At 35.0% G+C, this 24,694-nt stretch overlaps 1 protein-coding gene across 50 annotated transcripts in view; it reads right to left on the bottom strand.

Moving 5' to 3' along the window:
- The window catches only part of MAP2 (microtubule associated protein 2), a 283,205-nt gene that overhangs the window by 10,497 nt on the left and 248,014 nt on the right, over positions 1-24,694 (bottom strand). For 40 of the 50 annotated variants that reach the window (XM_067026736.1, XM_067026747.1, XM_067026746.1 and 37 more), the window contains 5 exons: positions 24,415-24,621; positions 24,108-24,242; positions 21,173-21,234; positions 16,516-16,663; positions 11,050-11,390 (listed from right to left, as the gene is read on the bottom strand). In XM_067026736.1, the coding sequence (XP_066882837.1) occupies positions 11,050-11,390; positions 16,516-16,663; positions 21,173-21,234; positions 24,108-24,242; positions 24,415-24,621 (893 nt within the window). The remainder of the gene's footprint in view (positions 1-11,049; positions 11,391-16,515; positions 16,664-21,172; positions 21,235-24,107; positions 24,243-24,414; positions 24,622-24,694) is intronic. The other 10 variants (XM_067026757.1, XM_067026737.1, XM_067026734.1 and 7 more) reach the window with 2 other exon arrangements.

The following is a 24,694-nucleotide window of genomic DNA, read 5'->3' as shown; positions in this document are numbered from 1 at the left end:
TGCCCCCTCCTCCCCATTAATCCCTAAAGTGTCACCCATCACAATTGTGAATCACCTGGTACACTTGACTTGACTATGATTGGTCCACGTAGAACAGGTGAGGTTCACATTGGTCTGGCTAATGCTACAGGTGAGGGTTCTCATTCATCCAGGGGAAGAAGCCCTGGTTTCCCAAGACGGTCAACAAGGAGGCTCTGGGCCTCTTCTGCTGAAAGGATTTATGATTCCCTTGCTGGTTTGGCTTGGTAGCCTTTTGCAAGGCCTCTCTCTGACAACTGCTCATAAATTGCCATTATTCTTGGATTTGGCGTGAAAGCATTATTTCCGTTTTAAGAGGGGAGAAAACCAAGGACCATTAGCTAGCTGACTTGTACTGAGTCATGAACAGGTAGTCCAGGCCTTGCTTGGGCCCAACAGATTTGAGGTTAGGTGTTCTATTTCTATTTTCAGGAAGTCCAGTACTCACCTTGAAGGCAATAGCAAATCCAGGTAATAGCAACTCCAGATCTGGAAACATATTACTCTGGTGTAATGTAAAGTGCAAAGTAATAACTCTTGTAGCTTCTTTCATGTGTTTTTGAATTGTGCATGTTTTGGAGGGCCAACAAGCAATGTAAGAATGGAAGGAAAGGTTTATTTTTGTTTGTTTTATTTTACTTTGTCTACAACTACCCACCCCCAATAGCTAAAGGGAAATCACGTATTTAGTGCTTTAGGGAAAAATTTATCCTCTTATATATGAAAAAAAAAGCTTAATAAAATTACCCTAGATATACAGCTGTCTCTAAGAATGGTATCACATCTCTTGGTATTTGAAAAAAAGAGTAAAAAATTCAAGAGCACGTTGAATCCTGACTATTTTTAACTAGACAAAGCTTAAATTGCAGCCTCTGCCTAACATTGACAAGATAGCTTGTTCCTTATAGGGAAGTATCATTGACAGCTCTCATCGGGAGCCCAAGGGAAGGACCTCTCGTCAAAATCTGAATTCAGAAGACATGATGATTGAGCCACTCTCTAGGGCATAATAAAAATTCCTATTAAAAAAAGGGGGGCTATCACAGAGTCTGTATCTAACCATATGTGTAGTTGCACTGTAAGAGTTTCACATAAATTGTAGATGCAGATAATGAAGTCAATAAGGGCCACTACATTTCAAACCTCACAGGTAAGTTATTTTTAGAAAGCAAATAATTTTGATTTATTATTTCTAATAATAATACTTTAAATTATTCTCCATAGGGATCTATTTATTTTGACAATGAAATAGAATTCATCTAAGCCATTTTTCTAATCCTTGGGGATATACAGAGTCTCATATTTCATTTATAAATTTTAATTTAGAGATCATAAGGGTACCAATCAAGTGACTCATTACCAAGTGATCAAAGGCCAAATGTTAAATCTGACTCATTTGTTGCAAAAATGGAAATTTCAAATTCAGTTACATAAATTTGTTTGACTCTAACTTTTAATCAATTGTTTGACAATTTTTATGATTTCCAAAACAAATGATTCAAACCCAAAGGGGACACATTGCCTGAGTTATTTAGAGATGACTCAAATCTTAAATTCTAAAACTTCAAGGCCAACTTCAAAGTTGATTTTCCCGAGAATCATAGATTTTCTAGTGAAAAAACTAGCTGGCCTTTTTTGATGGTAGACTATATTAACCCACGTTTGCTCAATTTGACATGCATTAATAGCACATTCTTTACATATTACCATAATTGCAAAAACTTCATGGTATATTGCTTTTGTCTAAAATGAGGCAAAGTATGACATTCATTTTGCTTAATGGTTGAGTGGACACAAATAAAACCACTCTGGGCAGTGAATGTTTGATGTTCAGTAAGTTTTACACTCTAGCTTGACAACTTGTATCTGATCCATGTGACTCACATTTATGCCTTAGCAAAATTACAAAATACTTCATGCCAAGTATCTCTAGGATCATTGGCAAATAACACCTTAGAGAGTTAATTCCACAAATACAGGCAGTCCTTAGAAACCATCCCATAAAATAGAAAAATAGATGACAGCTGTGAAGGATAAGGGTTTATTTCAGATTGGTTTTTTTATCAGAGAGCTGAGTTTAACTTTCTGTTCTCTGTGGATAGATTGAAATAAAAGCTACTTTCTCTGGGAAGAAATTTTCATTGGACTTTTGTTTTCCTAAAGCCTATGTCAAGAAAAATTATTTTAACATCTTAGAGACTGCCTAGAAAAAATATAATGAACTTCTATTTTACAAATGAACGAATTTCATATTTAAATGATATGAAGGAAAAATTATTTGAATAATCATTATCCAACATTAACTCTAAATCACACTTTAATCTTTGTTAATGTTTTTCAATCAAAATTTTTACTTGCTCTATTAATACAAAGAATATGACAACCTTTCCTTCTGCATACTTCACAGTGGAAGTGAAATGTATTATTGTATCAATCAACTGGATCATCCTCCTAAAACTCTGCCTTATTCAAAATTCTACCAAACTCCCTATTTACTATTAAAGGCAACAAAACTTTTAGCCAGGCAACCAGGGTTTGTAGCAATTCTGATTTTTGAGTCCTCTCTTAATACTTTACATTTCATCCAGACTATATTCTAGTCCATATTAAGGGCCTTGTTACATTTTCAGGTTCACCCCCATGCTTTCTTCATGTTATTATCTCTTGACAGAATGCCCTCTTTCCAAGTTTAGTCTGTAACAGATCATCCTTCAAGGCTCAGCCAAATGAGTCTCTCGAAGTGGGAGGCTGGCAAAAAAAGGATTTTATTCTCATGGGCATACATTGATTACTTGTGTGCACACACCACTGATTTTTCATTCATATAAGGGTCTTATAAGCATGAAGAGTTATAAAGAATAGGTTAATGTAATTGAATAATCAGAGTTATTTAATTTTAATTTAAATTAATTCTATGTATTCCTCCACAATGCTAGGAAATAACAGAATAATTACTTTCTGGATATTCTTTTTTTGTTGTGTGTTGTTTTTTTTGCGGTACGCGGGCCTCTCACAGTTGTGGCCTCTCCCGTTGCGGAGCACAGGCTCCGGACGCGCAGGCTCAGCGGCCATGGCTCACGGGCCCAGCCGCTCCGCGGCATGTGGGATCTTCCCGGACCGGGACACGAACCCGTGTCCCCTGCATTAGCAGGCGGACTCCCAACCACTGCGCCACCAGGGAAGCCCAGGGAAGCCTTCTGGATACTCTTGATGTGACTCTAGTTGAATTTTACCATAATGGTTCAACTGAAGTGATCTGCCACTGTACTCTCTCTGCATATAAGTTTAATTGCTCCTTTAGAGAAATGAGCTTTTTGTTTCCCCCCCCAATATGGGGTTACTCTAAGAAAGGGCAGGAATACAAAATGCAGGCTATGCCTGTAGACAGGAAAAGATCTCTCTTACTAGAGATTAGTTGGAAATATGAAACATGAAAAATGAAAGAAAATACAATCTTAACATAGTTTTTAGTAAAACAGTTTATAAACCAGAGGCATTAATCACAGTGTCAACCTGGATTTCTTGAGCAACAGAAACTTGATTTTTTTGACACTCTCTGCTGCTGCTTATTTAAGTAAAAATGTCCCCATGTCAGCTCAAGATAGCAAGATATGGAAAGTAACTGGGAGTCCAAAAGTTTGGATTCTGTTCTCAGCTCCTTTACAATCTGGTACTAGGTCTTTCAGGTATCTTCTAGGTATGAACCTCAATTACAAGAAATTTCTTTCTTTCTCCATCCAAGGTTGTCTTAGAAAGAAATTTTTTTTTTGAAAGGTAGTGGACAGTGACACTCAACTGACTTCCCTTCAACTTTATAGGGGGTTAAGCTTTTCCTTTGGGTTTGCATCATTTCTCAGGAATGCTTATGAAGCTTTTCTTTATACCTGCATTACAAAAACACTTTTCTGACTTTCTCAAAAGTATTTCCTATTCCATAACATTCAATTTTAATGAAAACTATTTAGCCTCTATAGAGTCCAGAGGTATCATATATTAAAACAAAAATATTATTATATCATATATTCCCGAAGATTGAAAGTTCTCTGGAACAGATTATGTTCATCAAATATTCATCTGTTAACAAACCTGTTCTCTCGTCAAAATGCATACAGGTATACAAACATTATAGTCCATTCTGAATTTTAATTAACTCTACCAACACTGATCAATAACTTCTTCAAAACTAAGTATATAAATATAAACAATAAGTATATTTCAATACACATTTAAATAGAAATAATAGTTTATGTCAAAACATACAATTTCACAGATCTCTAAGGAAAAGAATATGGAAGAGGGCCTATTAAGGCATCAGCCCAATTTTCCTGTGCAGACTGTCAAAAAGCACAGCAGGTAAAACCTTGTTGAGAAACCTTGGGGTGAATGCGTAATGCTGAAAAATTTGGAAAGAACTTTTTGGTGAAACAGACATTGAGTTTAGCCATTAGAACCACTGTTAAATATTTTAAGTGGTCTGTCCATGGGCATTGGAAGGAAAGTTATGAATATAGCAGTCATTGTGACTCATGAAAATTAACAGATAATGAGCCTTACCAAGTTCATATGCCAAAATCTTGACATTACATTTTTTTCTTTAGTTTAAAATTTTAAGATATTTTAAGGAATACTGGACCAAGTTGGTAAGAAAGTAACTTTTTGAGGGTCTGTTCGGTTGTTTGAAAACAACCTGAGATTCAATGCTGTTCCCATGTTCTTGCTTGGTTTGTAAATGAACAGCAAACAAAGAGAGACTCTACAGGCTGCAACTTTGTAAACCCAAAGTAATCATTTTTCCATAGTTTTTAATAATTAATATTTATGAAGCTTACCTCAATAACTTTTGATTACCTTAGAAAAGATACTTGAATTACAGTTATAAAATTCTATTGCATAAAGACAGGGTCCCTGATCTCAAGGAGCTTTCATTTTGAGATAATGATGAATTTGATAGCAAAAAAAATGCCTTGTAATGTATTTTGGTGAACAGTTTTTCTTTATGCTGGGTTGTATTTTACAGTTAATGGGGTATTTTATTACACTTCTTATTTAGCATTTATTTGGAGGCCTAAGGAGATGGAAAGAATGGCTTGGAAAAAACTTAAAATTAAATAAAGGCAGGGCACTAGGGGAGGACAAGAAAAAACAAACAAACAAACAAACCAACACTTTCCTTCCGCCTGGATCGTAGAGGCCAGTGGATGTTATTGTCATCCATTCCCCTTTTATCGTATAGTGCCCAGCATAGTCTTTGTAAATGATGAAAGAATAAATACACAAATGAGAAAAAAGATCTAAATAAGCTTCAGTCTTTCTCTTTTTTAAATAAAATTTATAATTTGTAAATTTGCCTATATATTAATAGCACTCAGTAGACCTTCACAGTGGTGACCATCATTTTATATAATGAGAAAAAAATCCTGGTTTACTATAACTTATCAGTTGCCTCCAGAATTAATTACATTTTTTCATTTGAATATCAAATTGAAAGCAACTCATTCAAGTTAGCATGTGAAAGGCCAAAAAAGTCTCAAGATAATGCCTAAAACTTTATAAGAAAATATAAAAAAGATTCCACTCTACATTTCACACATTTCATTCTCTCCTTCCTCTTTCCCATTGCTCCCCCTTCCTCAATTACACCCCTATTTCAGAAACACTGCTTTTTCACTCAACTTCAGCTGGCCCTTTGTGGCACAAATGTTTATGGAGTCTGTTAGAGTACCTAAATGAATGTTTTTTGATGAGCTGCAATGCAAAAACACTGTAGAACCATGGATCTGAGAGCTTAAAGTATCCACATAGTCTATTTAAATGAGGTGGTGCTATATACAGAAACAAGTATTATTTTGTTGATTCTATCCCACAAATAAGAAAGTCTAGGGCTTCCCTGGTGGCGCAGTGGTTAAGAATCCGCCTGCCAACGCAGGGGACACGGGTTCGAGCCCTGGTCCGGGAAGATCCCACATGCCGCGGTGCAACTAAACCCGTGCACCACAACTACTGAGCCTGCGTGCGCTCTAGAGCCCACGAGCCACAACTACTGAAGCTCGCGCGCCTAGAGCCCGTGCTCCACGACAAGAGAAGCCACCGCAATGAGAAGCCTGTGCACTGCAACTAGAGAAAGCCCATGCACAGCAACGAGGAACCAACGCAGCCAAAAATAAATAATTTTTTAAAATAATAATATGCTATTAAAAAAAAAGTCGAGGACTAGAGAGGTCAGTACCTAAGGTCACACAATAATTTAGCAAAAAAGTTGGACCAAGGGCTTCCCTGGTGGCGCAGTGGTTGAGAATCCGCCTGCCGATGCAGGAGACACGGGTTCGTGCCCTGGTCCGGGAAGATCCCACATGCCGTGGAGTGGCTGGGCCCGTGAGCCATGGCCGCTGAGCCTGTGCGTCCGGAGCCTGTGCTCCGCAACGGGAGAGGCCACAACAGTGAGAGGCCCGCATACCGCAAAAAAAAAAAAAAAAAAAAAAAAGCTGGACCAAGAACTCAGCTCTTACATTCTGATCCAATATTCTCTCAGCCAAAATTCACTGTGGTCCCAGCGTGGGGTGTTTCTTTGGGTAATAACTGTAACAGCTTTAGGCAGTCACACTCATTCAACAAGTCACTAGAAAGAATGCATCTCTCGATGCATATAGTATACTACATTCATTCAACTTTCACTCAACAAATATGCCAAATACCTACCATATACTGAACACTGAGGACAAAACAGACCTCATCCCTGATTTTACGGAGCTTATGGTCTAGTAGGTGAGACAAGATAGACATTAAATAATCAATTATACAATGGAATGTATAAATATGGTGAGAAGCCCTGGCTACAGTATCGAGAGTATATCAGATAGAGAAAAGAACAGAAATATTCTACTCAATATTCTGTAATAACCTATATGGGAAAAGAATCTGAAAAAAATGGATATATGTATATGTATAACTGAATCACCTTGCTGTACACCTGCTACTAAGACAACATTGTAAATCAACTATACTCCACTATAAAATAAAAATTTTTAAAAAGAGAGAAAAGAACAGATGAAGGGAGACTAGTTAGCAACTATTGCAGTGATATCAACAAGAGATAACATATCCTGTGCTAGGGTGGTGGAGAGTGGACTCAAAGAAATGAGTAGAATAAGTGCTGTTTGGGGCACAAAATCATTGCACCTAAAGATGGCCAGGATATGGAATGAAGGAAAGGGAGATGAAAAGAAAACTCTTTGTTCTGATTTGTGAAACCACCTCATTAGTAACTTTCAACTATCACAAGGTTCTTTGTATACTGATCTTCATAAAGCTGATGGAGAAAAAAACAAGAAACCTGTCAAAACATGTAGGAGTATTCCATATAAATCAAAGTGCCTATAAAAAAATCTGATCCACAGATAGAAAAAGTACCATTCATTGAGTTGTTGCTTAAATTTTTTATGCCACACATTTAGAGAAATTGTTTATTTTCTTATCTTTGTTTAAACCAAGCAGCCTAGTCCTTAAAAAGCTAACACTATTTATTCTAAAATTTAGGCTTAGATTTAATGTAGATTAGGCAGCTAGGTACATTGAGATAGTTTTAAATTAATATACTGACTAAGATAGCTTTACCTATGCCTTGAGTTAAATCAACCAAGCTTACTATCTGTAGTGAATCCGAGATGGCATATGTTCTTTACAGTAGAATGAATTTATATTTTAGCTGAAAAGATTAACTTTATTGCTTTCTGTAAAGCTCCTCATATCTTCAGCTAGCTTATCTATTCCATTAGGCATTGATTTGCCTCACTGAACTGAGCCCTGAGCTGAGCCTCTTTGCCAATAGAAAATTGGACTTCAACAGAAGAGATAATAGCCATAAACACAAAACTTATACATATGGAAGAGCAATAATGGTCAAAATGGGACAAACTTTCCAACAACTTGGAAAGTTGTTGAATTCCTAAGACACTATATCTTTCATTATACATTTCCTCTCCCTAATAGTAGTGATTGCACAAACTTTAAAACAACAATAATAAAGCTTTTAAAATTAAATTATTTACATACAATTAAACCACTCTGAATTTTATGACAATAGAGTCTGTGCAGATGGTTTGAATTAAATAAATTAAGGTTACATCTACCAATTTACTCCCATCTTCACCAATAAGAGTTGTGTGACTTTTTTTCTCAATAATTATAGATGACATATGTCTATTACAAAACTGGGCTCCTACAGAAGGTATCAATATTGTCTTGATCCTCTTCAGTGATTCTGGGTTGGTCACCATCCATTCAAATATCCTAGTATATACAATTACTATTGGGGACAACATGCCACTGGCTTTAATTTCCCCAACAGGGTGCATTTATGGATTCTCTGTCAGATAACAAGGGTCTTTAGTATATCATCTTGACAATTTCTAAGAAGCTTTAACATAAAAATTTCTCTTAGTCATTTTATAAAGTTGAACCTTTAAAATCCAATCGAAATCCCCAGTTTAACACGTACATAAAAAGACCCTTTCCTCCCTCACTCCCTGTATTTGAGAAGATCATACACTATAAGGAGGCTTTTAGGGGGATAGTGTTAAAATGTTGAGTGAAATACTTTTCCTACAAAAACAGTTCAACTGTAGTGCATCTCAATTTCCCAATTCATTTTCCTGTCCAATTTAAATGCATTGATGCCATCTATCACAAAATAGAAGGCAAATATGTTCCCTCCATCTATTTCTTATCTTGGTGAGGAAATACCTCCTGCTTCTCCAACAAAAGTCACTTTAAAACTTCACTGTTGTAGATTTTTTCCAAGTCATCTGAAGATGCAGTAGGATAATTTTGCATCAGGTTACTACTTGCCTCATGGCAGAAGAGATTTTCTTCAAATGACATGATGATTTGAGGCTATTTTTGTTCCTTCTGTAATTTTTTGTGTCATATATCTTTACTAACCCTTAATTACCATAATCTCTAGGGCAGCATTAGTTCAGCTCAAACTAGTGAGACATCTTTATATCAATTTTATCAATTAACAAATATAGTAGAATTCAATTAAAATTAGACATAGAAATATTCACAGCCAGATATCATAATGAAGTAGAAAGAGAAAATACATAAGTCTTCATATTTTGGGCTTCGTTTAACTTAATGATTCTAGCAAAGCTGAGGCCAAAACAACTTTTTGTCTATCTTGAAAAGTCCTTTGAATAAAATCATTTATTGTCAAATTATATCAATAATTATTCCCTTTTTATTAGATTTTCCTTTTAGTTTCAATAAAATATCTTTGAGGTACTTAATATTCCCTTGTGATTCTAAGAAGAAACAGGTTCTTTTAAGTATCAATATTTTCCAGAAAATAAGCAAGTAAACTTCGCATTTAGTTAAGATGAACACCAGGACACTGGGATATTTATAAAAAGAGAATTGATTTTAAATACACATGATAATTACTCTACTTCAGGGGGTAGCTCAAAAGAGCTAAAATAATAAACTTGCAAATTGGTACTAAATTTAATCTATTCAACTTACTCTTTTCAATTATTTATGTATAAATATAAAAATAATACGACATTTGGATATTTCCAAAAGTCTCAAAATATTTCCTTCTCTTGGATGTGCAAAACTACGATAAAGGCAAGAGTATGAGATTTTTCGAATTACAGGCTTAAACTTGGTAGAACTATTTTTGTTTTATGCTTAAACAGGGTTTCTTGTAGCTCATATTTTAATAATATTTTTCTATGAAAAAGCATCTTTCTGTGACTATATTATTATAGAATGTTATAGTTGTTCTGAAAAGGGCATACTGAGTCCTTCGTCCCTTCTTTGGTTGATTTTTGCTTAACTCTTTGGACGTTCTTGAACAGAATCACAACGAGAAAGCAAAGAAGTCTGTTGCTAAAGGAAGAAGCAATATTAAATTTTTGTTTCAACACTGAGTAGGAGTCTTCGACAGCATCACGTTTTGGCAAGACATTTCTTCTAAACCTGCTGAAAATACATTTTGTTTGGCATGAGAGAGGGATACCAGAAATCAGTGGCAGGAAATATAAGAGATAAGAAAAAGAGTGGAAGAAAATAATATTGAGGTTAAAAAGAAAAGCTTTTTTGGTATATTGAAAGGGCATTACAAGTTTGCTAAGGTATAAAGGAAATTATTGCTTTCTCTCTTCTTTCACTAATGGATGGATGTTTTATCTCTTCATTGACAATAAAAGTCTAACTATGGGTATATCAGTATCACAAGGGAAATATTAAATGATATTTGTATTATCTCCTATCCAGGCTAATTGCTTTGTCCAAACACATAGTGTAAAAGCAAGGTTCAGGTAAAGGTAGAACTCAAAGCCCTCTGGTTGGAAAAAAATGTGAATGTTTGCTCTGAAGCTGAAGTTAAGAGTTAGTAGGTAGAATTTACTAAGAACCCTCTTCAATACAATTCATCTGAAATAGATTTTCCAATAGAACCATCTATTAATTATCAACATGAATATTTGCTCTTTGCAATGTTTAGGCAATAGCAGCCAGAGAAGAAACTTGGGGAACCATGCTCTGATTTGGAATGAACATGGGAAAACTGTAGAAGGTGTCATAGGAAATCCTTGGGGAGAAGGAAGGAGATAAAAGTGGAATTACTGAAAGATGGTCAAAGGAACTCACAGTCAGGATCTAAAATAGATCCCTCAAATTCATATCAGAAATGTAACTTTAATCTCTTAAGTTAAAATCCACAAGGCAATAGAGAAACATTTAGAAAAGATCTGTTAGGTAGTCAACTAAAAGATTCTCTTATATGGTTAATTCAATTTTTATCTAGTAATAAGCACAAGGAATGGACATGCCATATGATTTCCATCATATTTCATAAGCTCCCTTTCTCAGATAAGATCCATACTCTCAGCAATAAATCATAACCTGTAACACTTTAAAACCTCCATCTCCCTTTTGTTTTAAGAACCATTAGCCTATAATATGAGGATGACAACATAATAAGTAACGGGATTTTCATTTGGCAGTAAATACGTGTGTTCATGTGATTCTTACCTGCCCCCCTTTAGGCTGGTATTTGATGTTGTCTGTCGATCCAATTTTGGATTTGACATTCTTCAGGTCTGGCAGTGGTTGGTTGATAAGCCGAAGTTGCTTGGGAGTAGCAGGAGATTTTGGAGGCGTACGTATAATGGCAACTTTCTTCTCACTGGGCACCAAGATGGCAGACTTGGGGGTTCCTGGTGTGTGAGGGGTCCTGGGGTAGCTAGGGGTTCCAGGAGTGCCTGGTGTGCGTGAAGAATAGCTTGGTGGGGTACCAGGAGTGATGGCGGTTGATCCGGGGGTAGTGGGGGTTGAAGTGCCACTTTTTCCTGCTCTGCGAATTGGCTCTGACCCTATATTAACAAACAAAACAGAACCCAAACCACAGTGTCAGCAAGTTCTCCAGGAGACACCTCCCTTCCCATCCATTGTGAGAACTCATAATTCATTAAATTTCTAAAGGGTTTAGAATATTTATGAATTACAACAATGCTCAAAAAGGTGAGAACCTCCTATTTTTAGGCCCATAAACTGGTGACATTCTTTTGATTCTATCAATGTGAAGATAATACTTGGGTTTTCCTGATTTATTCTTAATTCTCATTATGAATGTGTCAAAAGTATTTTCTTCTTGTGTGATCATTTAGGCATATGGATCTGCCTTTAGTTGGAAAAAGAGTCTGCACTTAACATTCTTTGTGGGCTCATATTTACTGAAGAGTCCTTGAATGACATGCAGAGCACTCGTTCTTTTGTGTAGTAACTTTATTCCGAGATCCAGGTGGATACACAACATAAAATTGTACATTTAGTTCACATGCTTTTGGCCTGCATAGAAAATTATTTAACTCTAAATAAAAAAAAAATCTAGATCTCTCCTTAGAAAAGTGGGATGTTATAAAAATTTATTCACAGTGAATCTTGTACCTGATTGTGTTTGCAAATATTTCCTTTATAAGGAAATACATCTTAGCTCTTATTAGAAAAACAACAACAACAATTTCTTTCCTTAGAAAAGTAGGGTGTTGTAGCAATGTGTTCACAGTGAATCTTGTACCACATTGTGTTTTCTCCCATACTTTCATTACTAGTTTGCAGTTTGGAGTCAAATCAATAATCCTTCACTGTCTGTTAATAATAAAGATATTGTGAGGTGTATTTCTTTGCCTCAACTTGATGTTAACCTCATTTTATCATTTAACTCATTTCCCCTCATCTTCCTATGTTATGTTTCTCACATTATTTTTTTAACGTGGGTTTAAATGCCATTTCAAATGCTTTTTTGAAAGAATAATGATATAAATGAGTATACACCTTAACAGATTTCAAAGCACTTTTGTGAATACCAAACATTTGATAACAAAACATACACACATGCAGTAGAGGCAGTTCTTATTATGTCTAATTTAACAGTAAAGACACTGAGGTTCATTTACCCAGATGATACTAAATGCTAAGCCAGATATGATATTTAGCTTCTTAATATTTGTTGAACTTTCTCTTAACTCTAAAAATCTTTCATCTGAAATAATACATTGATTCCAATAATAGAACACTGATTTACCTTGTTTACATTTATTATACAAATTCTTTCACTTTTTAAAATATTTTACAGAAGGGCATGATTTTTATTTTTTACTACTGAGTATGTAACTTTGTAAAAGCAATGAATCTTCTGGAAATTTTGTAGAGGATAAAGATATAACTCATTAATTTTAAAATCAATGAAGTAAAAGGGATCATAGAGTCATCTGATGTAATTCATCATCAGGGCAGAAAGTTCTTCCTGAGAAAGGAGACAATTAATCTTTGCTTAAATATTTACAAGGAGTGAGCTCAAGAGCGTTTCTGAGATCATTGTAGTCTGCAGACAAAGTAAATCTACCCATTGGTCTAGACTCAGGCTCCTGAATAACCAGAATAATTTTACTTCCTCTCTCAGTGAACAGTTTTCACATATCAAGGCTAAGTTGCCCTGTGTCCTTTTGGTCTTTTAGGAGAAGGGCAAGACATGGGTAGACTATTCAGCTGGCAATATGAAATGGGATTTGAGAAGAGTAAAGTGATAAATTAGTGATTTTTATTGCTTTCCACAAATATGACATTTCAATAATACAACCACATTCAACTTGTCTTTTTGTAGATTCCTGGCTATAACATTTGTTTATGGCAAGGTTTTGATGTTGGTTTGAGTCAGTCACTATGTCCTGAAAAATCTCTTCAGAAACTTATTTCTTCCTCAAATGTATTCTCCATCACGTCCTCACTTTTAAATAGCTCAGGTCTTTTGGGGAGAGGGATCATCTCTGTATTATGTGCCGCTCTACCTAACACTGATGTCTTTTATGGGGCCTGAACACAGCAGGAGCTCAATTTTTTTTTTTTTTTTTTTTGCGGTATGCGGGCCTCTCACTGCTGTGGCCTCTCCTGTTGCGGAGCACAGGCTCCGGATGCACAGGCCCAGCGGCCATGGCTCACGGGCCCAGCCGCTCCGCGGCACGTGGGATCTTCCCGGACCGGGGCACGAACCCATGTCCCCTGCATCGTCAGGCGGACTCTCAACCACTGCGCCACCAGGGAAGCCCAACATATATATTTTTTTAATGGAATGAATTTGATTCAGAATTTATCCAAGTGTGCTGAGGTATTTTTCACTTCATGGAGACTGAGTTAAAGCAATAATCTGGATGTGCATAACAATATTTACTAAAAGAAACATTGTGTAAAAGTAAGAGTTATTTCTATACCCCTAGAAAATGGCTTTAAGTTTTGAAAAAGTTAAAGGAGGAAGGTTCTGTGTGTTATATCTGGAGAATGAGAAAAAAACACAAGTATCAAGAAGCTCTTAATGCTGCTGTTCAATAGATATGATCAATTTTTATTGCAATAAATTATGTTCTAGTCATCAAAAATGACAAATTTGAGGTTTCTTATTAGTTCTGAAATAGAAAAGATTAAATCTAAATGACTAAAACGATTTAAAAAATATTTATGAGTTACTCTATGACACTATGTTCTTATTTATCTTGTCAACTCTTCAATGACAATGTCTTTCCCTCCTCTTGGGCTGAATGAACTTCCTGCATAGCACTTTCTTTCAAATCTTTTCAATAGCTGTACAAAAGGCTAGAATATTCCTGTGTGCAGTTAAGGAGATAATGGGCAAATGGGAGGAGGCAAACTGCTTGTTCTGCTAATTGTCCCTATGCCTTTTAGCTATTGCTATGTAGAGCTAAAATAGACCCTATGTCCTAGATTACAGAGTATCCGTTATGTTCATTACCAAATAATACAATGTCGTATGCTTATGAGCATAAGTAAAGGTAAAAAGTCAAAATAGAATTGGCTCAGAACATAAAAAGCAATTTGTATACAGATACATTTTATTATTTTTTTTGTGGTACGCGGGCCTCTCACTGTTGTGGCCTTTCCCGTTGTGGAGCACAGGCTCCGGACGCACAGGCTCAGCGGCCATGGCTCACGGACCCAGCCGCTCCGCGGAATGTGGGATCTTCCCGGACCCGGGCACGAACCCGCGTCCCCTGCATCGGCAGGCGGATTCTCAACCACTGCGCCACCAGGGAAGCCCTACAGATACATTTTAAAAGGCAGAGTACAGTGGCTCAAAGATGTGGATTTATGTAAGAACGTGTCATTTTGCTTCCATAGCAACAAATACAAGCATAATTCAAGGTGTGCCTTTGGGAAGCACTCAGTGCCTTTGTGTTGGCTCAACATCCTTGGGGTAATTGCTGATGCCCAATTCCAACTCCACGTTTTTGGAGTTAAATTCTCTTCTCTGGAGATTACTAACTCTTAAACGGCTTCTTTGCTAGTTCATTTGCACACTTTACATGTGTTAAGGTGAAAAAGAGTTTTAGTGATTTCAAAGTGTTCCTAGCGTGTATTTCAAAGGATGTTAATGCTTCATGAATCCAAACGGTGTGGGACACAATGGCTTTAATTATAATAAACACTTTCACTGTAAGCAAAAAACACTGTTTAAGTGTCATACAAAATAGTCACATTTGAAGTGGGGCAATTATTATTAAATACTTAGAAAATAAGTGGTGAAATCAACTATAATGTGATAGTAGTAGCAATTTCCAACACTTTTGTAATGGATTTTAAATGACAGAGATGCTATTCTCCAAATGTTTCCACCATTTTGTAATAGTTTTTAAATGACAGGGATACTATTCTCCGAGTGACTCTACAGAACAGTTCCCTAATACTATTTCTTCTAAACAAATATAGAGAAGACATTAAGAGGACAGGTTGTGAACTTATCAGTGGGCTGAAAACCAAATTCAACCATTTACTAGCTGTGTAGTATTGAACAAGTTACTGTCTTTAAAAGGTCAGTTTTCTCATCAGTAGATTTAATGAGGTTATTAATACCTAACCATCAGCATTGTTAATTAAACGGATTGAAAAATGTGTCTTAAGATTTTAGCACATATATGTGATTAAATGGTAGTATTTTTGTGGTAATAGAAACACATTTATGAAAATAATTTAAATTACTAGATAGTCTTGGTAGCAACACAGCACATAAGTGGGTAATGATTGGAACTTTTTATATTCTTAAACTGTGATAATTGCTGACCATTACATTATGAAATCAAAAGAAATTGAAGCTATTGCACAGAACATGCTATGTTTACAGCCTCATTGGACTGCAAATTCCTACCAAATTGAGCAGGATCCTTCATTTTTTTTTTTTTTTTTTTTTTTTGCGGTACACAGGCCTCTCACTGTTGTGGCCTCTCCCGTTGTGGAGCACAGGATCCGGATGCACAGGCTCAGCAGCCATGGCTCACGGGCCTAGCCGCTCTGCGGCATGTGGGATCTTCCCGGACCGGGGCACGAACCCGTGTCCTCTGCATCGGCAGGTGGACTCTCAACCATTGCGCCACCAGGGAAGCCCGGGATCCTTCATTTTGATTGTTGATTTTCTGGTTAGATTTTAGGACCTGGAATTCTAATAAAGGTTAAGCTTTTATATTTAAAAAGTCCCTGGACTTCCCTGGTGGTCCAGTGGTTAAGACTAGGAGCTTCCACTGCAGAAGGTGTGGGTTCCATCCCTGGTAGGGGAAATTCGGTAGGCCGTGCGGTGTGGCCAAAAAAAAAGAAAAAAAAAATCCCTGACTATTGGTTTTCTCTACTAATTAGTTCTTTCGAATTTTCTTTTTTACTTTAAACTTGAAGAGAGAAAATATATTCTGAAAATGACTTTATTTCAATCCTATTTAATGGATAATGAGGTAGTATGTACTCATTTCCTCCATCAGTTGTTTTGACTCAAATTGTTTTGGACCCATTGATAGCCTGGATCTCTGATTCTTAGGACAAATATAATCTGATTTTAATGCATATTTTATTTGCAAATGTAAAATGTAAGTACATTATAAGCTACTCCACTTAAGGGATTTTTAAAAAACGAATGAAAACGAAGCCAAAGCAAAATAAACCTACTAGTGGTCCGCCGTGCAGAAGAGGAGATAGAACTGTTGAGAGAGAAGGAGTTCTCATCTCTGTCTCCTGATACGCCTCGGCGAGGAGGGAGAATGGAGGACGGTCTCGGCAGAGAAGAGCGCTTTTCTGGGCTCTTGGTTACTCCATCCTGATTGGGGAAAATAAAACGACGTTGGGTTCCTGTGAATCTTCGTTTTGATTATACAAAGTAATTACACTGCTCTGGCTAATTTTCCTCCTGTGCTGATAGATGAATTTCTTTTAATCCACACTACTGACTTTTATATACTTATAAGCATTTCTGCTTCAAAACTTAGAAAGAATTCAGATTTGCCTAGAGGTTTTATAAAAATATATTATTTTGGAGTTAGTGCTAAAAATTGATTATGAAATTCAAATTCTAAATGATAACATGGATAAAAATAATGTGCTCAAGTAGTGTCCAGGTAATTAATAACTTTAACTGAGAAGTCTTCATCAGCATGATAATGTATTAATCAGAAAGGACTGGGAGAAAAGCACTGCATATGCACAGTATTTAGCAACGATCACCACCATATACTGTGCACTTACGTGACAGGAATGCTAAGTACTTTTATGATTTAATTTTTACAAAAAATGTTATATGCATTTTAGAGCTGAGGAAACAGCTTTCATCAGTTTATGTAATTTTTTTCAAAAATCACTGAGTTGAGAGGTAGCAGAGTTAGTATTAAATCTTGATGTATCTGATATTAAGCCCAAACTGTCTATTATATTATATATAATACAATTTTGTACAATATTATATATAATATGCCATATGTAACATCATATATAGTATATTTTGTATTTGAAATTTTATTAAATATCAAATAAATAATAAATTAATTATGCACTGTATATCTTACAAAAAGACATCTATTTTTTAACGATTAGACTGTAACTATTGAAACACTTAATTTGTACTTGTTTTTAATAAGGTCTATTGTTTATATGTCAAACACTTCAGAACTGAAAGTCTTTGCTTTCATACATTTACTGAATTGTGTCCTTCTCCCAAATTATGTTCCTTTCTGCACCTTTGATTGGCTTGCTGCCTTACCTTGTTCCCTGATTCTGAGTATGGTAAACGGTCTGTGGAGCCCGCTGAGGTGGGCTGTATGAATAAACTGTCAGAAAATGTAGCCCTTTTAGTCGTACTAGGGCAGGCTGAGCTGCATCGTGGGGACTTTGTGCTACCCTGTAAGGCAGGAATCTTTGACAAGGTAGAATTCTAGCCATGAAAGAAAACAAACAAAAGCACAAAATAAACCAAACTATGAAGTAAAGGAAAAATTAAAAAAAAACATGTAAACATATAAGAAATTAAATGTCTGCTTTAAATAAGAACACATGATAAATGGTTATAATCAATGATAGAGATGTATATTATGTGAGAACAACAGATTTTCATTGAATACATCTTTTTAACTGGAACTAACTTAAGAATATATATATAATGAGAATATAGATGAAAATATTATTTATAAATTCTATGTATAAGGTCTCTGATTAAGCCATAAACCTTATAATGATACCATATTTGGAAAATATCTTGAGAGTCTGTTGGAATTGTTCCTTTAATAAACACAGCCCTTAAATGGTATATATAATCACAATTTTGATCACATTTCAAGAACTTTAGAACAAAGTATATTTAAGGCCTAATAATGGAAAATAGTTCTTTTCTAAGTTGAGAAAATGTATTTTCAGATTATCTACACTGATTTCATCAGAAAATTGTAGATTTTATATATAATGAGTTCATTTTATGAGTCAAATGCATACCAGGGACCAAGTTATACCATAGAATTAATAACATTTTTATGCAGAGACCACAGTTTGTATGATGTGCTATAAATTCTAAAAATGAAAGTCAACACTGACTAGATTGCCCATAAAAATCACAAGACTTATTTCACAGGTGTTGACAATCCCTGGGAAGATTGTCGGCAAGAGCAAGTGTAAGTGGGTTGGACATATATATACAGCTTTTGGAGAAAGCTACGCTGGCATGCCACATGTCTCAGGGGAGACTGTTAAAAATATAGACAAGTATGACAAAGCCGAGGAGATTTTTATCTTCAAATAATTAATATGATTTAGCCGATACAAAAACAGCAGTTGAAACTAAGATTTTTATCTCAAGTTGTAACCTCCGTAGACACTTGAAAGAGGCATAAGTATTCACAGATCGCACGAATCACTTCTTGTTTTACAGACCCAGCACCTTGAGTGGGAAGTATAACTGGGTCAGCACAAGTCATTCTTTTTTGACTGATGCTACCCACAAATTAGTGAATTTCAAAAGTGTGGAATAGGAAAGAAAAATGGAGTAATTGGATTGCCTCAAATTATGAAAGACATCTACTAATCTCCTGCTAAAAACAAAACCAAAATAAAATGAACAAACAAAAAAAACTCAAATGAAATGAAAGATTATAGGTTAGGTTCACAATAAAGATCAATTGAAAAATCGGAGAGAACTGTTCTGATGGATGTACTGAGTTAATCTTGAGGTTTTAGGAAACATAGGAAGAGGATGAGGTTACAAGGAAAAAGGAGGATTTTAAATGAGAAAAAGTTAGAAAGAATGGTTGTCTAATCTCTCTTCTTCAGAAGGATGAGATGGGCATTTACAAGGAAAAAGGTTAGTTTTTGTGTCAGATGTATATGGTCTCTGTCCAAGTGTAAGCATTGAATGCTAATTCTTGTTGAGTTACTTGAAGACCAACGGACTTGAAAATTTCTGAAAGATTTTGCAAACAATGTAATCTTAAAAATTATTTTCCTACCAAGAGAAAGCTCAGATTTACTTTCTGTATCTGCTCCTAAAGACTTCCACTTTTAAAATAATAATAATAATAATAACTATTGCTGTTTATTGAATAAATACTATGTTCTAAGCACTATAGAATGTACTATTTCATAAAATTACTGTACTTAGTGTTTACAGCTCACTTATGATATTGGAATTTTTACTCCTCCCCTTATTTTTGGAAAATTAAGACACAGGAAGAAAAAGAACATATAGTTAATAAACGTTCAAAACTTGGATCTGGCCTGTTTCATGGCCCTGCTCTTAACCAACACAACCCACTAGTTCCCCATCAGAAACAGAAGGTAAAGAGATACAAGTCTTGAAGTAGCAGTGTGGTCAAAATAAGGACTAAAATTACCAAAGCGATAAATGGATTCTATTGCTTGCCATAAGTTCAGGAATATGTCTGAAAACATTTATATAATAATCAAATATACATATATTTTTTAATCAACATAAAGTCCCTTGGCTTCAATATGATATACAAGGTTTGGCTGTCATTGAAAATGAATTCCTATTTTTCACAATAAATAAAAAGAAGTCTAAAATTTTATTAGTTTTTAGAAAGCTAAACAAAGAATTGTGATTTACATATCATACATGATGGCTAAGACCCAGAACACTGTGAGACATTACTAATTATCATCACTCAAATTATTTGTTGTAATTTTAGGATTCCATGATAAATCTTTTAACTTTTTTCTTTCAGTGAGAAAGAAGTAAAATACTTGGTGTTGGTTTTGGTCTTTTGAAAGTTTAAAAAACACGATTAATAATATAAAAATAAAATTTGCAAAATAAGAAATATAAAAGATTTATAAACATAGAAGAAGCTAAACATCATTAATACAACCAAATTAAAACAACAAAATATTTCATCTCCATAACTTGGTAAATATAGAAAAAGTATAGAGATATCTAGTAATAACAAATACAAGCATGTTCATATACAGCTGGAGCACATATAAGCTGTAGAACCTTTCTGGAGGACAATTTGACAATATGCAGCAAAAAGTTTAAATGTGTACTTTCTTTCTGAAACAATGATTTTGCTACTAGAAAATTATCCTAAGGAAATGCATATTGATACATTCATAGATGTAGCCAAAAATATTTCTACAGTAATACTGCTAAAATAACAGCAAACTAGTTTGAATGTCAAGTAATGGGAAATTGATTAAGTACATCACTGTAAAAATATAAAATGCAATATTATGTAGTCAATAAAATGATGTACAAGAATGTTTAATGACATGGAAATCTGTTTATTGTTTAATTAAAAAACCGATATGTGGTGTTTCCATCTTTGTTATTAAACCTATAAATGTGTAAAAAAAATTAAGATTTTATGTCAAAATGGTAACTGCAGTTATCTTTAGATAAGGAGATAATATATTTTTACTTATTTTTCTCATCTACATTAATTTGCTCATATTCTTATTTTGTAAAACAACAATGAAAATGTGTTGCAAAATACAGTTTAGTGTAGATTATAATGGTTTATCTTGATTCTATGAAAAGTAAATAAATTGGGCTCCCCCACTTTTGCCAGATCATTACGGTGTTTCACATGTTTTTGTCTTACTAACAAAGAGACAGCCTAAATCCCAGCTCTGCCCTCACCAGCTACCATCACATTCCAGAAGACATTCGGACATGCTGAATGCCATCGAGAATCAATCTGGGTGAGTGATCTAAAATATTTTAAAAGAGTAAACATCTAAAGTCTAAATTTTATCTAAAATTATTAAAATACTGCCACTAATACCAAAGGGAATATTGAATGAAGAACAAGGAAAAAGTTATTTTACTCACAGACACTTTGTCCTTTGCCTGTTTAAATACACTTGGAGCCTGAGCTGATTCAGCACCTGCTGCTGTTGAGAGAGGAGACAAAAACAACCCCACACTTAGTGGCTAAAGACCACATAAATGCATTTTTAATGCCTTTTGGATATTCAGCTGTGTCAACAGACTAATGCAAAGCGAGTTTTGTTTATATTGAGACTCAGATTCAGTAACTGAAGAAACCCGAATAATAAGAACATGATAGCATGTGGCTCTCACTATAGAGTGTGCTAATTACTATAACCCAGTATTTACCAAAGCACAGGTAAGCACACCAAGTAATTTTCTATCTGTTACCAATGTACCCTTAAATTACTATTGATCCTTCAGGATGGAAATCATAGGACAGTAATCCGAATGCTGCAGAATTTAAGGAAAAGGGGAGTGACTGGTTTCTAGGGTGGGCGTCACATAAGAATATTCACAGAGATTCCCAAACCTTCTTTATGTAGCCACTGTCATATCTACAGATATTTCTGCATTTTATATTTTAAACTGTCATGGTCCGCCAACCCCTTTCCCTCTGCACCCCTTCATTTCACAATATGAATGACACACGTGTTTGACGTGAAACGGACCACAAGAGAAGGGAAGGGAAGAAAAATGGCTTGTCAAGAAGACAAAACATGAGGGGAATTTTAAGTTAAGTAAAATAGACCATGTTCTACACATGCACTTCCTGTATGAAATTATTACCACATCTGTTACTGTTGTTTCTCTTGCTGCTGTTTTATACTTCTGGTTTCAATTTTAAACCCCATCTTCTCTAGCATAATTTCTGCTGATGACTTACCTGACTTGACTTAAATATCTTTCATGATTGAACACAACCCTTTGTGTTTGGGGAAACTGTCCCTATTTAACAATTGGGCTAAGAAAATAAAAGGCATAAACTTGTGTGTTTACTTCCACCTTAATTTTCTTTCACAAGAGAGAAATCCTCTGGAAAAAAAATACTTATCCTTATAAGCGCTCCAAATGAGTTTCAAAAAGGTTTCTTATGCCATGTGCAGTTCTAATACAAAAATAGTAACGGTCTACAATATGTTCTATGCTATTTAGGACTGGCTAGTAAGATTACTCGCAGACTCTGAAACTAATTTTGTTTCTAAAAGAAGCAGCGCAAATTATACCTCTTTACTATTTCTACAATATAGCTCATTTTTTCTGCGACATATATACTTTGCTTTAAGTTAATGAAACTCATGTTTGGTATACGCTTTCTGTTTGGGTATCTTAATATTTGAATAAAAAAGGAAGATCCTAAAGTAGTCCAAAGATCTTAAATTTCCTTTAATGAATGAAATAAAGAGGCAAGTTATTCTCAGTGTGGCATATTGAATACTAATGACATGCAGGTACTTCACCAAACCATTTGACATTTCCTCTGAAATTGTACGATCCTAATATATTTTTCATCTTTTTAGGTGGCATATAGGGCTTTTATGCCCCAACCAAGAGATTCTGCCTGTGCAAGCATTTTTCTAACTAGAAGAAAAATTCCAAGTTTAATGAAAATGTACTAAGTAAGATGCACTATAAGATTTAGAGATGTCGTGTTAATTCCTAACTCTTAACTTAGAGGAACCCCTCATTCTAAACCTTCATCATCAAGGTGTGTGTATAATTATGTCTTCTACTTTCAAATCCTGCCTTACATACTAGTTCTTGAAGGATGCTCATGAGATATTTCCTATATGAAGAACACAAATTTAAAATACTTGAAATTTTTAGTGGCTATCATGAAACCATCAATGTTGATTTTTTTTCTCACAAGGGTTAATGCTGCTCCTAACCCTTTAAAGCCATCCAAAGATTCATAAAAAGGCACTTCTAATGTATAATGGATTGGGAAATATTCCTTTCTGACTTACGAACTCTGATGCCTTCTTTTGTAGACTGCAAGTGTGCCATTTAATCAATGCTAAAATAAAATATATTCTAAATGAAGAGTATCCTAATATAATTATACATTTAAAATAAATACTTTGCACTGAAATTTAGGAATAGAGTTTACATTATAGATATTATGTATGGTCTTATGTGATGATTTGTAACATGTTTCACTCCTTCATTCCACTACTTTTTTAAACAGTAAAAGAAGACAGAACAATAAGAAGGTAGGAAAATAGAAATAAACCTAAGTTCTAAGATATTGGGAGGGAAGGGGTTTATTAAATTTTAAATTTATTAAATTTTTGAATGCTACATTATGTAGGGGAATTTAGCAGTTTGGATCCAATACATTTAAGAAAATCCCAAGGACAAAATGTCAGCTAAGAGATGTAGTATGACCAGAAAGCCTGGCTAATTTTGGATATGAAAAATAAAATCTGATGGGATTACCAGACAATTTCCTTTTCCTTTTTTTCTTTCATCCAAAAGCAAAGTAATTTTTCAACCACAATTTCACCCCAGATTTGCTTTTCATTTTCCATCTCACAATCACTATGCATTCTTGGTGGTTCTCAGTAAATTCATCAACATCAGTAACAGATTTGGCAATAACAATATAGAAAATAGGACAAATACATATGGGTTTTTAAGCATGAGGGAGATAAATAAGCAAAATAATGAGAATGCATACCACGGTTATATTCATCGCCATCGTCTAACCAAAAACACAGAATGAAAATAGGAATCCCCAGAACGTGACACTAGAGCACAATGCCAAGATACAATCACTGTTAAGTCTGAGCATGACAAAGAAACAGATGGTCATGACCTCTTCTGCAGGGAGGGAAAAAAAAAAAAAAGAATAATGATACAAGACACTTAATAGCGAAATTGTTCATGACTGCTGAGATTCTTGGAAGAAAAACAAAACGAAGCTGCTACAGTAATGAGATAAAAAAAATACATGTCCATGTTTGCCAGCCACATTGCAGAATTGAACAGTCACCTGTCGTTTTCCGCTTAACACAGGAGAGATGAGTTGGTCTAGTATATTTGATAGCAGGTTTTAAAATGAATTTCCTGGAGGGAGAGTGGGCCTGAACTTCTGTTTTTTTAGCAAGTTCAGCCTTCTTATAAACTGCTATGAATAAGAAAACACAAAAAGCATACCATCAGGAAAAAATAAACACTTGGAGCAAAACCGAATGAAATTTCATCAATAATTAGTTACCATGGTTAGGCAGTTGCTTCTACAAAAGAGTAATAATGAATTACTTCAAAAACATTTTTAAAGAAGTGATTGTTAAATGAACCTTTTTTCCTTCTCACTTCATCTCTGGAGACTGTGCTAGGTTCCTTTTTAGCTATTTTTCTTTCAGGAGTGGAAATTCTGCCTCTCCCGGTTTTAAAAGGCTTTTCTTTTCTATGTTTCTCAAGAGATGGTCTCCGAGCTTCCTTTTCAGCTTTCTCCTCTTTAGGAATAGTTTCTAACTGTTCTGTCATGATGCTCCTATCATCATCTGCGGATCAAAGCAAACCATGACAACAACAACAATGAAAACATTAGTAACAAATGTACAAAATCCTTCATCT

Source organism: Kogia breviceps, chromosome 2 (assembly GCF_026419965.1).
Source record: "Kogia breviceps isolate mKogBre1 chromosome 2, mKogBre1 haplotype 1, whole genome shotgun sequence".
Taxonomy (NCBI): domain Eukaryota; kingdom Metazoa; phylum Chordata; class Mammalia; order Artiodactyla; family Physeteridae; genus Kogia; species Kogia breviceps.
The sequence above is the reverse complement of the archived record's forward strand: the minus strand, read 5'-3'. Positions and strand labels throughout refer to the sequence as shown.